The 14,571-nt window shown below is 37.2% G+C and overlaps 1 protein-coding gene across 1 annotated transcript in view; it reads left to right on the forward strand.

The window, feature by feature from the left end:
• TMEM132C (transmembrane protein 132C) overlaps positions 1–14,571 on the forward strand; it is a 681,352-nt gene that overhangs the window by 208,545 nt on the left and 458,236 nt on the right. The window contains exon 2 of the mRNA XM_089653717.1: positions 5,599–6,478. Within this exon, the coding sequence (XP_089509843.1) occupies positions 5,599–6,478 (880 nt within the window). The remainder of the gene's footprint in view (positions 1–5,598; positions 6,479–14,571) is intronic.

The raw sequence follows: 14,571 nt of genomic DNA on the forward strand, positions 1-14,571 counted from the left end.
AAAACAGTTTAATAAGATAGCATATATGCATGATCTAATGTCTATGCAATACCAGACTGTGTTTCTTAAACTTTTAATAAAATGTCAAAGCAAAGGTCCCAAAAACACTTTAAAGGCACAGCCCCACATTCCAGAGGTAAGGCTGCTTTTATCTTGAAATAAATTATGGTGCTGACTTATGCACACTATATAAGGTTTTTAACTTTAGCAGCAATTTTAGAGGCAGTGACATAGCAGATTTTATCATGAAACAAAAACTAGAGTGTATTATTTCTGAGATAAAAAACAGAAATATTGCACTGCATGCACACTATATCAGCCATTTACTAGGAAACAACTCCAGAGGCAGAAACTGGTCAGGTTATAGCCAAAATTAAAACCTGGAGTATATACATTTGGAAACAGATGAAAGAAATATTATACAGACTCCATGCACACTATGTCAGCCTATTTACCAAGATGCAATTTCAGAGGCATAGACTGGGCAGTTTTTATCAGAAACTAAAAACTAAAGTGTATTATTTTGTGACAAAAGCCAGAAATATTGTATAGACTCCATGCACACTAATAATCACTATCCCCTTCATTTTTTCATTTTAAAAGAGAAGCACGGCCAAAGCTATTTTGACTATACTTCTCCTGTAGGTCAGTTTTCAGCCAACAGCAGGCTAAAGCCCACTGATGGCAAACATCACTCAGCTGGTCCAGGCTCTGGAAAGAGCCTGACTTTACAGTCAAGAACCACCAAGATGCCTGAACCAGCAGCCAGATCAGCCTTTGAGCAAGCTCCTGAGTGCCTGAGCCAGCCGCTCCTGTCCCTTCTGCAGCTCGGTGCTCCAGTGAACCCTGGAGGGGCAGAGCAGAGAGCCGGTGACTGTCAGCTCATTGAAGTCTGAGAACTGAGCTGTCAATGGTCTTCGATCACTCAGTTCTCAGTCTTAGAAGTGGCAGGGGCCAGATGCAGCATCAGATCGATGCTGCATTTACCTACAGTGAGTGTAAATTTTTTCCCCAGAAACCAAAACTTCTCTTTTAATGGATTATTTTATAATTCTTATATTTATGCTTGAGTTTAAATCAGTGCTTATGAATGTTGTGATGATATTTATATTTTAAATGTTTGTATATACTGTATATATATATATATATATATATACTGTATATACACACACACAGTGTGTGTATATATATATATATATATATATATATATAGATATATATACATATTGATGCTCTGCAGCTTTAAATAAACCAATATAGGAATTTATATATGTTTATGTCTGTTTTGTAGCTCTAAAAATGGTGACGTCTTTGGCCTCCAAAACTCAGTGGTTTTTCTATGTTGTCACTTGTGAAACAATACTGATATTAAATGATTGTGGACTACTGTCAGACTGTTTTTCTTGGAGCTTACATTCGATTTTATCTATACACACAATTCAGCCTTTTTACTATACCACAGTTTCAAAGGACACACAAAAAGTTTTTTTTATCAACAAATCAAAATTAGAGTGTACTATTTCACAGTAGAAAGCAACAAAAATTGCACAGACTCAATAATCAATATGTTAGTGGCTTTAGTAGGAAACAATTTTAGAAGGAAAGAAAAGGCAGGTTTTAATCAAAAGATCAAACTTAGAGTGTATTATTTCACATAAAAAAGCAGATGCATTTTACAGACACTAAGCATCTATGTAAGCTATTTATTAGTCCACAATTTCAGAGAGAAAGACCAGGCAGATTTGAACTAGACTGCAGTCTCAAAGGGGGACACCAGTTTTAATCAATAAGTTAAAATTAAAATGTACTATTTCACAGTAGAAAGCCATAAAAATTGCACTAACTCAATAATCGTTATGTAAGCAGTTTTAGCAAGCCAAAGTTTTAGAGGGAGACACCCGGTAGCTTTTGAGCAAAAAAAATCAAAATTAGATTGTATTTTTTCAAGGAAAAGTCACAAAAAGTGTACAGACTCAATGCATACTATACAAGCAGCTTTTGTAGCCCTTGTTTTCTGAGGGAGACATCAGGCAGGTTTTTTTTTTTTCATCAAAATTAGACACAAGGTGACACACATGGGTTAAAATGCAAATTAGAGGTTAATGTCCCACATCTGTGGCTTTTTAAATTGCAATTAGTGCCAGTGTATAAATAGTCAATGAGTTCGTTAGCTCTTACATGGAAGCACTGACTGGGCTAGATACTGAGCCGTGGGGATCAGAAAAAAACTGTCAAAAGTCCTGCGTAACAAGGTAATGGAACTTTATAAAGATGGAAAAGGACATAAAAAGATGTCCAAAGCCTTGAATATGCCAATCAGTACTGATAAATCACCTATTAAGAAGTGGAAAGTTTGGGGATCTCTTGATACTAAGCCAAGGTCAGGCAGACCAAGAAAGATTGCAGCCATTACTGACAGAAGAATTGTCTGGGATTCAAAGAAAAACCCACAGGCAACCTCAAAAGAAATACAGGCTGCTCTGGAGAAAGATAGTGTGGTTGTTTTAAAGGAGTACAATACGGTGATACTTGAACAAAAATGAGCTGTTTGGTCGAGGTGCCAGAAAGAAGCTTTTACTGCACCAATGCCACAAAAAAGCCCAGTTACAATATGCCTGACAACACCTTGACATGCCTAACCAGGCCTTTTTGTGTCATTGATGCAGTAAAGGCTTTTTTCTGGCACCTTGACCATACAGCTCATTTTTTTCAAGTGTCATCATACTGTGCTCCTACAAAACAACCACACAATTCATCTGGCAGTTGTGGCTGAAATCTTTCTTGTTCTACCTGTACTTGGCTTGGTATCAAGAGGTCCCTGAATTTTCTACTTCTTAGTGGAAGTAATGACTGGCATATTCAAGGCTTTGGACATCTTTTTATGTCCTTTTCCATCTTTATAAAGTTCCATTACCTTGTTACGCAGGACTTTTGACAGTTCTTTTCTGATCCCCATGGCTCAGTATCTAGTCTAGTCAGTACTTCCATGTAAGAGCTAACAAACTCATTGACTATTTATACACTGACACTAATTGCAATTTAAAAAGCCACAGATGTGGGACATTAACCTCTGATTGGCATTTTAACCCGAGTGTGTCACCTTGTGTGTCTGTACCAAGGCCAAACATTCCAGGGTATGTAAACTTTTGACCATGGCCATTTGTGTGATTTCTGTTATCATTATGATTTAAAAAAGGAGCCAAACAACTATTTGATAATATTTGGCTTCATATGATCATCATCCTTCAATAAAAGAACATTTTTGGCATGATCAGTCATATTTTCAATATCAATGCCAAAATGTCACAATTTCTGCAAGGGTTTACAAACTTTTGAGCACAACTGTACATATTGCACAAATTACAAGAATTATTTGTGATGGTTGTGTGAATACTTCAGACATTTGCACAATGGAGTTTTTATAAATAGGCCCCTATTTTAGCAGATTTAATAGGTCACAGTTTCAAAGGGAGGCACCAGGCAGCTTTTAGTCAAGAAATCAAAATTAGAGTGTACTATTTAATAAACAAAGAATCCACAAATATTGTATAGTCTCCATGCACATTATGTAAGAAGCTTTTGTAGTTTCAGAAGGAAACACCAGGCAGGTTTTGTTCTAGAAGTCAAAATTAGTATGTGTTACTTCACAGACAATATGCACTAAAATTGTACAGACTGAACATTATGTAGGTGTTTTTGTGTGCTTCAGTTTCAAAGTGAGAACTAGGCAAGATGTTGTATGAAATAAAAATTGGAAAACAAGCTCAGCCAGTAGCCTAACCCTGACACCCGATAGTACATTTGGTCCTCACATCACATTTACAGGTGCAGAACCTGCTTGACCCCACTTGCTTTAGGCCAGCAGACAGCATGAATACAGAGAATTGCCTAACCTTTTTAGCATTGGCAATATGGGGATTGAAGATGTGGTGTATTGGTGCACACAACAAAGTGGTGATTTGGTACAATAAAATATACCGCACATGAAAGCAATGATGTGCTGCAAACAATTTGATTGTGTCAGAAACAGGATCATGCTGCTAACCCGAAAATTTAAAGAAACTCTAACAATATATTAGAATAAAATATAACGCCCTCAAAATAAATAAATGATAAACACCAATCACCAATCCACCTATTTGTTACCCTAACTAAAGTAAGTTAAGAATTAAAAAAAATGTAGCCAACAAACATACTGGGTAGCCCACTACACTGCAATTTAGTAATGATGGTAATGGTAATGTCTGTATAATACAGAACTGGGTAAATAGCAGCTAGAGTTCAGCAGCCAGAGTATAGTAGCAACTACTGTATTTCTCTCTGCAAACACTTTTTAAGGTTTTTTGCTCCAGGTCTCTCCAATGCACACTGACTCTGTATATGACTGACTATAATTATTGCACTGTTCAGCAGCGCTGTATAGTATAGTAGCAACTATCTTTCCATGCAAACACTATGTGATCACTCTGTATCTACTCCAAGTTTCCAACACCTTCTGACTTTGTATATGACTGAATGTAAATACAGATTTTATAGTATAGCAACAGCTATCTCTCGCTGCACACACTCTGTGATCCTATTTACTGCAGGTCTCCTCAACACATACTGAGAAAATGCTGCTGAAAACCCTGTCTTTTATAGGGAGGGAGCTAGAAAATAAGAAACCTTCCAACCTGTTAACCACCTGACCACAGTTCAGAGGTCAGGATGGCTGCATTCAGTTGACATTTTCCCGGTCGTGGTTGAGCTTAACCCACAGCTCAACCCTAGAAACTACTAGTCAACAAATGATCTGCAGTTCCCCCCCAATAAAAATCTGCTGATCCTTAATGGCTATTTATTTTGATGGGTTTCAGCACCAATGTCTATAGACATGAACTCCTTTACAATCTGTATAAAATACAGTTGTAAAGTTGTAAAACAACAACATTTAGTATTAGTAATGGCTAAGATAATCATTTTTGAAACCTCCTCTGTGACCAAGCCCCGCTGGCCGGGTCAAAATGCGTCAGAGGGCATGGGCAGAGCGACGGCTGAGGCCATCTTCACATAGGACTCCACAAGTGGTTAGAGTGGTGTCCTTTCTCAAATTGCTCCCACATGACTGGAGACATTTGAGGACACCTCTCCCTTTCATACCGGTGAGGTGATTATTGAGCTCCAGCTTGGAGCAGCGCCATCACGTTATACACACCAGCTCACTTTTGAAACATAATTGCAAATTGACATGTTTATTTTCAAAACTTTTATTTCAAAGAATCTGGTAATAGATTGGCAGTAAAGATTTTGTTTGTATTGGGTCAAAAATATACATTCAAAACCTAGTAGTTAGACATCCTCAGTCAAAGCACCTTATGTTAAAAGTAATATCCATGGCAGATTTTTTGGTTCATCAGAGTACTGGTCAACTGATATGACAGGAGACTGAGGCTCTGCTAAAATGCGTATTTATTTATGTCTATGATAAAATGCTCCACAAGGATATACCTGTGCAATATCATATTATAAATGTAATGCCTTTTATTTTTTTATGCATGTTCTGCTGCTTTTGTTTAAGTTATTTTCCTTTTTGTTTTAATTTTTTTCTGTTTTTCATAGTTACACAGTCTAGAGGGGCCCTTGAAAACTTCCAGAGGTTTTCGGCACCATCAACATATCTACCTGTAAACTATCGAATAACTACAGCAGAAACTGCTTTTCTCATGAAAGAGAACAACCAGGATTTTATGAGGAATTCTAGCTTGCAATCAAGGGTAGAGTCTTTCTTCATTCATAAATCACGAAGAACTCCAATATTGAATGCTAGCTATGGACCTTTCTTTGCAGAGCGGGACATTTCAGAAGAACTTCTGTTGTCCTCTCGGGTATTTGCATCCGACAAGTTCACTTTTAACTGGAAACTGAAAACTTATCTAATCAACGATAAAGTATATCCCAACAAACCAAAAGTCCAGGTTCTGTTCTATATTGCTGGCAGAGACTGGGATGATTATAGTGATACAGAAAGGCTTCCATGTCTAAAGTTGTTTGCCTTTCGAGAAACCAGAGAGGCAAAGGGGAGCTGCAGGTTGCAAGGAATTCTGGGATTATGTGTAGCAGAACTTGAATTCCAGCCCTCCTGGTTTACCTCACCCCCTGTTGTTACGGGTCGTAAGAGAAACCAAGAGCAGTCTGATGGTATTCCAGTGGAACTTTACTATAGCATACATTCAGAAGAAGCAGAATGCACAGCTGAGGAAGCAAGGAAGGGAAATTCCATCCGCCCTGGTAGAGACCAAGGGGAAGATTCCGTTTCACACCTCCAGAGGATTGCCACTATAACAATATATCGTAACCCAGAAAATTCTCAGCTTACAGAGCTTAGGTTGGACAGCAATGTTGCTCTCTGGCTACCATCAAAGCCTACAAAACAAGGGGAAACCTTACATGTATATGTCACAGTTGCTAACAATTCAACACTGGATCAGTTTACACTAAGGTATAGTATCTATATTCTATATTAACATATAAAACATAAATCTGTTTGGTGGAAATGCTTATAAAGTGCCATGCAACTAGTGATACCATCAATATCCTCCTATATTGGCTCACAATGTTTTGTTGCAGTGGTAGAATATTCTGCTAACTTCTGTAAAGAGAATGAATGGTGGTAGCAATCAGATTCAGAAATCATGAAAATCTGTTTATTCAGTTAAAGATCATCTATTTTTTTTTTGCTCATACAGAGGCAGTGTGAAGGTATGAGTACAAGGCTTGCTTCGGGAGGTTTTTCTGCTGTTCATGAAAATAGAAAAGTAGAAAACATTCATAAATGTATAATACTTGCTTCTCTCTAATTAGACCATATGGAATGATCATTGTTAGCTAGAGTAACCTTCCAGAGTAGCCTAATGTAAGAGAAATGTTATTTGCTAGCTATTATTATTAATAAAATTTCATGAGGTTTTGGACAATATTTTGAATCAGGGCTCTGTAGAATTCAGCTTTTCTTCCATCATCATATTGCATTTTCTGATTTAAAAGCATTTATTAAAATTCCTAATAGCGGAATTACATGCATTTACAATGATAACAGAATTTGACTTTTTCAAAACACACAGATAACTAATACTAATTTTTTTTTAATAATTAATTGATTTTATGGCAGATATAGTTGTTTATTTGGTGGCATACATAATTGCATTCATAAATAAATGCTAAGTACATTGGTTTTGTCACAGTTTGAGCATAAGCCCTTTATGTGGAGTGCATGTATTTATACACTTGGATGAAGGTGGTTTAAACATCTTTTTTATTGGAAATCTATTCACTCTGTTGCCATTTGCCCCTAAACGAAAGTCCTACTGGAAGATGTCTCTAAAAATTAATTCAGAATTGTCTGTGTTCAAAGCAATTTGACTATAAATTCCAGTTATTTGTCAGGTATAGATTGATAAATACTGTTTCCAATTACCAGATAATTAATTTATTAACTACTAAATTCTGTACATACCTCAGCAATGTGTTTGATATACCAAGGATTGTGAGACAATGCTATACTTAATTCTCTGTTAAACTAGTTTAACAGAGAAATGTCCCTAGACAGTACTTTTTGTGTTGGTTTGAAACTATGCATTTGTAAGAACATGATAAAATTGTTTGCATTGGCAAAAATCAGATAATTATGAGAAACAATAATTCCCTTGCTTTCCTTATTTCCTTGAATTACTTAATAATGCAATGAAGGTCAAACAAGCAATTAAAAGGCAAAGCAGAGGTAGACATTAGTACAACACTGGAAGGGTAGATTACTAAAATGCTCTGATACTATCTCAGACAAAGGTTTGCATTAAAAAAGAGTAAATCCAAACCTTGTTTTGTTGTCCCCCATGCTAGCCACAAATTGCAAGAAGATACACAGGAAAGGAACATCAAAGGTTTTCAATTTGCAAGGCAAGATTTCAATTAAAAGATCCTGACAAGCATAGGGAAATACCCTTTAGTTTACTTAAGCATTCATTCACAAACCATATTATGATTTTTAAAATCAGTTATGTAATTACCTGATATTGATCTTTGTATTGAATTTGAACATGTCTGCAAAAATCAGAAATGCCTAGTATGTTAGATGATGGTTGTGTGGATGAGTGCATAGGTATGTTATCACAATGGTTTTCACAAGTGTGGTGAAGTTGTTTAGCAAATAAAAGATAATGAACAGGCTGAGAAGCAATAAAGAGTCTGCAGAACTGAAGTATCTTATGAAGATCACCCTTCTGGTGGTCATTGACCAAACCCGTTCAGAGGTAGCAAAGCAGAATATATACCATTCTATGGCTGTGAGCTCTGATCAGTGTGTTCTGGCATGGGGCAGTACCCCTGTCAGAACACAATAGCTCAGCAGGGGAGATTGCCACACTAACATCACTTACTTTGGCAGGCCATAGACTGGCCGTTTATCGGCTGAATTTTCGGCCGATAAAGGAAAAAATCGGTCGGCCTCGTTGCCGATGATGCCACCAATGTCCTCGAAAAATGGCCGTTTTTCGTGGATTTTCCAGCAGGACCAATAAAAATAAATGTAAAGATCCACGAAAAACGGCCGACTAGCTGGCACCACTAACAGCGTAAATATCTGCTAATTTTTCATGCGGACGAAAATTCAGCCGATAAATGACCCGTCTATGGCCTGCATAAGTATGGTGACTACTCAGGTTTTTTCGTTCAGACCTCTGGATTGAATTAAAAATTTAAAAAAAGACTCCCGCGTGTACGCTGCATTAACATTTCCAATTCAAGCATTTATGATAAGGTCACAAAATGATTGAAGCACCGTTATCTGAACAAACCTTTTTTATAATGACTTAGGGTGTTTTTGATTATTGCAATGCCGCAGATATGCTATACCAGGCGACCAGTATATTTTGTTGTTTGTTCCTACTTTGCTTTGGGTACATTAAGCATCATTTGGTGTATTTGCCTGCATCCACTATTGACACCTATAAGTAGTTTAGAAAGAGGAAGGACAGTCATCAATATTCACTGGGGTTGATTACTAAAGACAAATTAGGTTATTCATTTTTCAAGGGAAGTTGCAGTTTGCAAGGATATTTTCCCCAGAGGTTATTGAATAACATAAAGCTCTACCGATTTCCATAATCCAATCATGTTCAAGAAAACGTGCTGTTTTTTATATTCCTTGACATGATTCTTTGACTTTTTTTTTGCAAAGTGAACAGTCATCAAATTCACTAAACTCTGGGGAAAATTTAGTTGTAACAACTTCCCTTCCAAAGTGAACAGCTTATTTGCCTTTAGTAAATCAACCCCACTGTTTCAATTGACTTATATGTGTGTGACATATTTAGTTGCAGTTGCTTAGATGCAGACAGTGATTGGTGCTGCCTTTAGAAAGAGAAAATGCTTCTACTCTATTCTTGGTACTGAATAATGAGGGTTCCCACTGAAAACAATAACAAATGCCCTTTGATATGAGTTGTTTTACATTCTCTGGTTGCTTAAAGTATATGTTAATCCCAAAACATTTTATTTTTCATCTTTGGATATAGGTGAAAGATTTGTCAAGTTTTACTGGTATCCACGGCTCTATTAGAAGGATTTACTCTCACTTTGTGGTACAATCTTGTCAGCAGCACATAAAGTAAAAGTAAATACTAATAATGAAGCCCAAGATAACAGTAAAAACCTGACAAGGTCTCACTTTGATTTTTATTAATGTGTTCTGTTCCCCAGGGGGCAAAGACCATGTACAGTGCCAGCTAAATGACAGGCTGGTAAACAAACCAACCAGGGGTTCCTGGGTGAGGTGAATTCTATGATGACAAGAAGTGCCTGTCCTTTTTGCCAGCCTTAAAGGATAAGTTCACCTTAGGGAACATGCGACATGTTCCACCTGTTTTTAGGGTGGAACATGTAACATGTTTCCATAACCGCAGCCACTCCCCCCTCCCTCTGACAGAGAAGTCTCCCCGTACTATCTGTCAAATTTGAAAACAGCGTGGCCATGCGGGGCTCCACCCACATGGCTGCATCATTCATTCACGGACTTCCATGAATGAATGAACTGCAAGCCTTAGTGACTGTTAGGTTCTAGTTATCAATTAACTACCATGGCAACGAAGGGCCATTGAAAAATGCTACCTGTCTACTGTAAACACTGGCTGAGTTATGCCAGAAGTCACACAACACCTCTGCTAATTGTATTATAACATTCACTAGTCACTTTGGAGACTTTGTTTGAAGGAGTTACTTGGCCAGTGTATGAGAGAGCTGAGTGTGCATGAGGAGAATGTTGAAGCTTCCTGGACCTAAAGCTGGGAAACAACTGTACTGGGAAAGAATGTGTTTTAGCAAGCACTCTGTCTTGGCCTGCAAGGTGGTCAGCACATTGTAGGCTGCCCAGAGGGCTGTCATGAAGAGAGGATAATAATGCCAAAGAAGAACAAGAGAGAGCCTCATGTTGTGGATCTGAACATTGTCCCTGGAGTGCTTGTAAACAATCCAGCTAGGGGTTTATGGGTGACACCATGCTAAACAAAAATAATTGCCACCATATTTGGTCGATGACATCACCCAGGATCTCCTGGCTGGTTTGTTTACACACTGCCCAAATAAGACAAGTTTAGTGGTTCATTGAACTGTGAACAGGCTGGGTTTAGGTCAAACTCATGTTTGACCTGGTCCTGAGGCTCATCCCTTCTGAGCACTTGCAGTGCAAGTATTTTGTTGCTTCTGCTTTATTCTTTCTGAGGATATAGGTTTTCTCCACCTCTTCTGATGTCCTGCTGCTTCATCTTCATTATCCCACAAAGTATCAGATCACTAGTCATCATTGGGCAGCGCTGGCATCAAGAAGTAGATCCCCGCTCCTCTACCAAGATTGCCATTTATACACAGATCCACAGTGTTAAACAAAGCATGATGAATTAGTGCTAAGGGGGAAAAATCAGATGAAGGGAGCCAAGGGGCAATACTGGTGACTAACCCTTTGCTTATAGCTTGCTTTTTTAATTGTATCTTCCTTAGTACAGGTCTTCTTTAATGTTGATTCATATTTTATGTCTGTTGTTAGATTTTTACTGATAAGATATGGGTAGTGTTTGGCTATTCTTCTCTAGAAGATTTTTTATGACTTTTTCTTATACCAATTCAAAAAAGCTGTTAAAGTTTCACCACCATGTTTTACCGCTTTTTGATTTCACCGAAGTATACTGTCAACATCTCTTTATTAGGTAGATTTTACAATTTTGTTCTGCTTTTTTCATAATAGAGCCTGTTTTAAAGGGAAGATAAATGCATTATATGATAGTTTCCCCTTTTCAACAATTGGTTTGATGCTTTTCCCCCGACCACTGCTTGCATTATCAATAAACTTAGCTCCCCTACTCTCATTTGTTGTACTTTGCATGATTTTGTTCACTTGCTCTGACCTCACAAATCCTTTAATTCCAATGGAAATCTTCCCAACGAATATATAGACACGTTCACAAAATCACTAGTTGCGATAGATATTCATGGTCACACAATCACTGCCATGTACATTTACCAAACATTTACTGGTAAGATATTCTCCTGCCTATAAGTTAAAGCCTATCTCTGAACAAATTAATCCTCCCTCTTTCTCTCCAACCTATTTACAACATTAAAAAACTTTTTAAAAACTCTTCCAACTACATATTGCATTTACGTGAATCTGTCACCACCTGGCCTTCTGTGGAACCCTTTCCAGAAGTGGTGACCATTGCTCCATCACTGCAGATTGAGCCTACTGTCAAGTGGTCTTGTTGCTGCCCCTCGGCATGAGATAATCTTGCTGCAGCTGGGGTCTTCAGGACCCTTAAAAATGATGTTGATGGAGAGTCAATGAGAAGAGTCCAGGCAGATGGATAACACAGTAGTTCAGAAAATAAAAGGCTCTATGCCCAGTGTTTCATGTGAATATGGATTCAGGTGGGTATTTGGACTGATTAGGCAGTGTTTGTTTTGAGGGGAGGAGTGTATTAGCATAGAGATCAACTTTAGAATAGTGTTGTTCTGGAGGATTTCCAGAAGATTAATGCTCCTGCATATGCTCCTGCTTTATAAATAACACCCTAGATATATTTTCAATATTTCATCCCTGATGTGCTGCCCTTTCTTTATTGAGTAGAAGTTGGAAAGTACTCATAAGGAGGAATAATTTTTTCCCCACTTTTTCAGCCATCCTACTGTTTTGCTTTCTTTTTTACATATGCTTGCATAGCTTTTTTACATTGGCACTTTACATGCTATACTGGCCAAAAAAGATACATTTTTAGCCACAAAGAAGGATAACTTGTGACTGTATTTGAATTGAAAAATATGTTACCTTTATAAATATATAATACATCTGCAATTTCTGCCAGCAATTCTGACATTGAGAAAAAGTTCATTAATTTTCTTGTTCGCCCAGCTAAAATACTATATATTTAAAAGAAATGGAAAAACACAATTGTACAGCATATTTTAATTATAATGCTTGTGCTCGGATCAGTGCCAGCTACCCCATTTAATTAGGTGGTAGTAATTTGACTTTTTTTGCTGCAAAAGAATATCTTGTTAACGTCTTAAAGTCTTAATGAGATTTCATCACACAACTTGTAAGTTCTGAGAAATGTAAATAGGGTGTATCTACTGCAGAGTATAAATCTAGAGGGAGCTGCATTAGTTAAAAGATTTCTCCTTCTCTTCTGCAAGACATGTCCCAGAGGATTACTGCAGTTAAAGTGTTTATAACTCAGCGCACTGAGAATTAAACTAATGGGCAATGATTTGGAGCAAATGAGACCTTAGAGATGTAAAACATTCACACAGTTCATCCATGATAAAAACACTTATATTTATAACATCTTATATGTTTGAGTACAGGTCATGAATGAAGTGGGAACATGACCTAAAACTGTAACTGTCATAATAGGTTTACGGGGACAGCTTTTTGAAAAAATGTATTTGCTTAGTGACAACAGTCTTCTCTTTGTGCTCTTCTCCTAGTGCTGAACAATACAAACACCACAGAGTTTCACATATTATTATCCTTGTGTGCAGTTCATGAACAAATACAGAAATTGAGGCTTTTCTCCTGCTCCAATGACCCTAGCCTTAGTAATGTAATGACTCACCGTTGGCAAGCATGTTATAGCGATATGTTTTATGCTAGGTCACACCACCAGCTGTATTACTACTGTAATGATCATTAGACCTTGCATACATGGGCAGTACTGGTTTAGCAGATTATTATTGGGGAAATTTACAAAACATTATATATGTGAATGTTACATGATACATTGTACACGATACACTATATATATATATATATATATATATATATATATATATAGATAGATAGATATATAAAATAGTAATTTGTTTAATATTTTAATGTTATAACTGCATCAGACAATTACAGTGTTAAACAGAGGCACACTGTCACCTATTTAATAAATTAAGGATTTAGCTTGCATGTGGTCACTATGTCATAGCTGACAAAGTGATCACATGTTTGAGAACAACTCTGATTGTTGTCTGCTAGCAGTTAAAGGGATACGGTTTATATTGCATCCCTCAGCAGATGTTTTGCTATAGAATGTGAGTAGTAACAGGTTAAAGGATAACTCTTTGAAAAATAATGTATTCTAATAACTTTGTGTAGTTTAAGAAAAACTGAACTCTGGAAACTGTGCTAAAAAAGGCAGGTGGGGGGCAGAGGAATGGTCAGCAGTGTTGCTTGGGTATTTTTACATTAGGGCTGCTCTCTTGGTAGAGGCAGGGCTTTACTTCCTCTTGTCAGAGTTTCCAGGTAAGAGAACAGTGAGAAGTAAATTTACCAAATTTCACTCAAAAATCTGCTAAGACTAGCAGTCAGTGGCAGCAATGTCTGAGATTTGACACTGTATTTTTACAGCTATAGAGCTGGAGACACAGGTGTGCCTAGGCACATCTATATACAAGGAAGTACATTGCTAGTTTTAAGGAGGAATGCCAAAATTATATTTTCCAGATGCCTTAATTTTATTTCTCAGTATTTACATGCAGCCTACGCTGCTCAGCAAAAGTGTTAGTGATGGGTTTGTGAATAGGGTGCTTGAACCAATACTCATCATTTTAGTAGAACAGAAAGACCTAACAACAATTGGGTTTTAGACATTTACTTGTCCCTTCTCAAAAACTTAGCTGCTAAACACTGTGCCTTTTCCTTTCCCATTCAGGCAGCTGTCAATCAGCATCACGCAGACATATCTATTTATAAATTTTTTCACACACGCGTCACACAGATTTTACCCAGGGTTTACATTTTTTCTGTTGAATTATTTTTTTTTAAAAGTATTAATCCTGGGTGAAAATTGTGTGAATATTGTGTGAAAACATTTATAACTAGACCTCGTAGTCTCCTCTCCTTTATTGATCAAATGTATCTTGAACATAAGATAGAAAAGTATACAAAAGTGATACAAAAATATACAGTATATATGAAGGGGGTTTGTTCCCTTTTGAGGGGCACTTCATCTACGTGGGTTGATGCTGCAAAATCCTGTGTATTTTGGTCTGATGGTCAAA

This window comes from Staurois parvus, unplaced genomic scaffold (assembly GCF_062004578.1).
Source record: "Staurois parvus isolate SC_StPar_1 unplaced genomic scaffold, SC_StPar_1.0 ptg000719l, whole genome shotgun sequence".
In the NCBI taxonomy this organism is placed as follows: Eukaryota; Metazoa; Chordata; class Amphibia; order Anura; family Ranidae; genus Staurois; species Staurois parvus.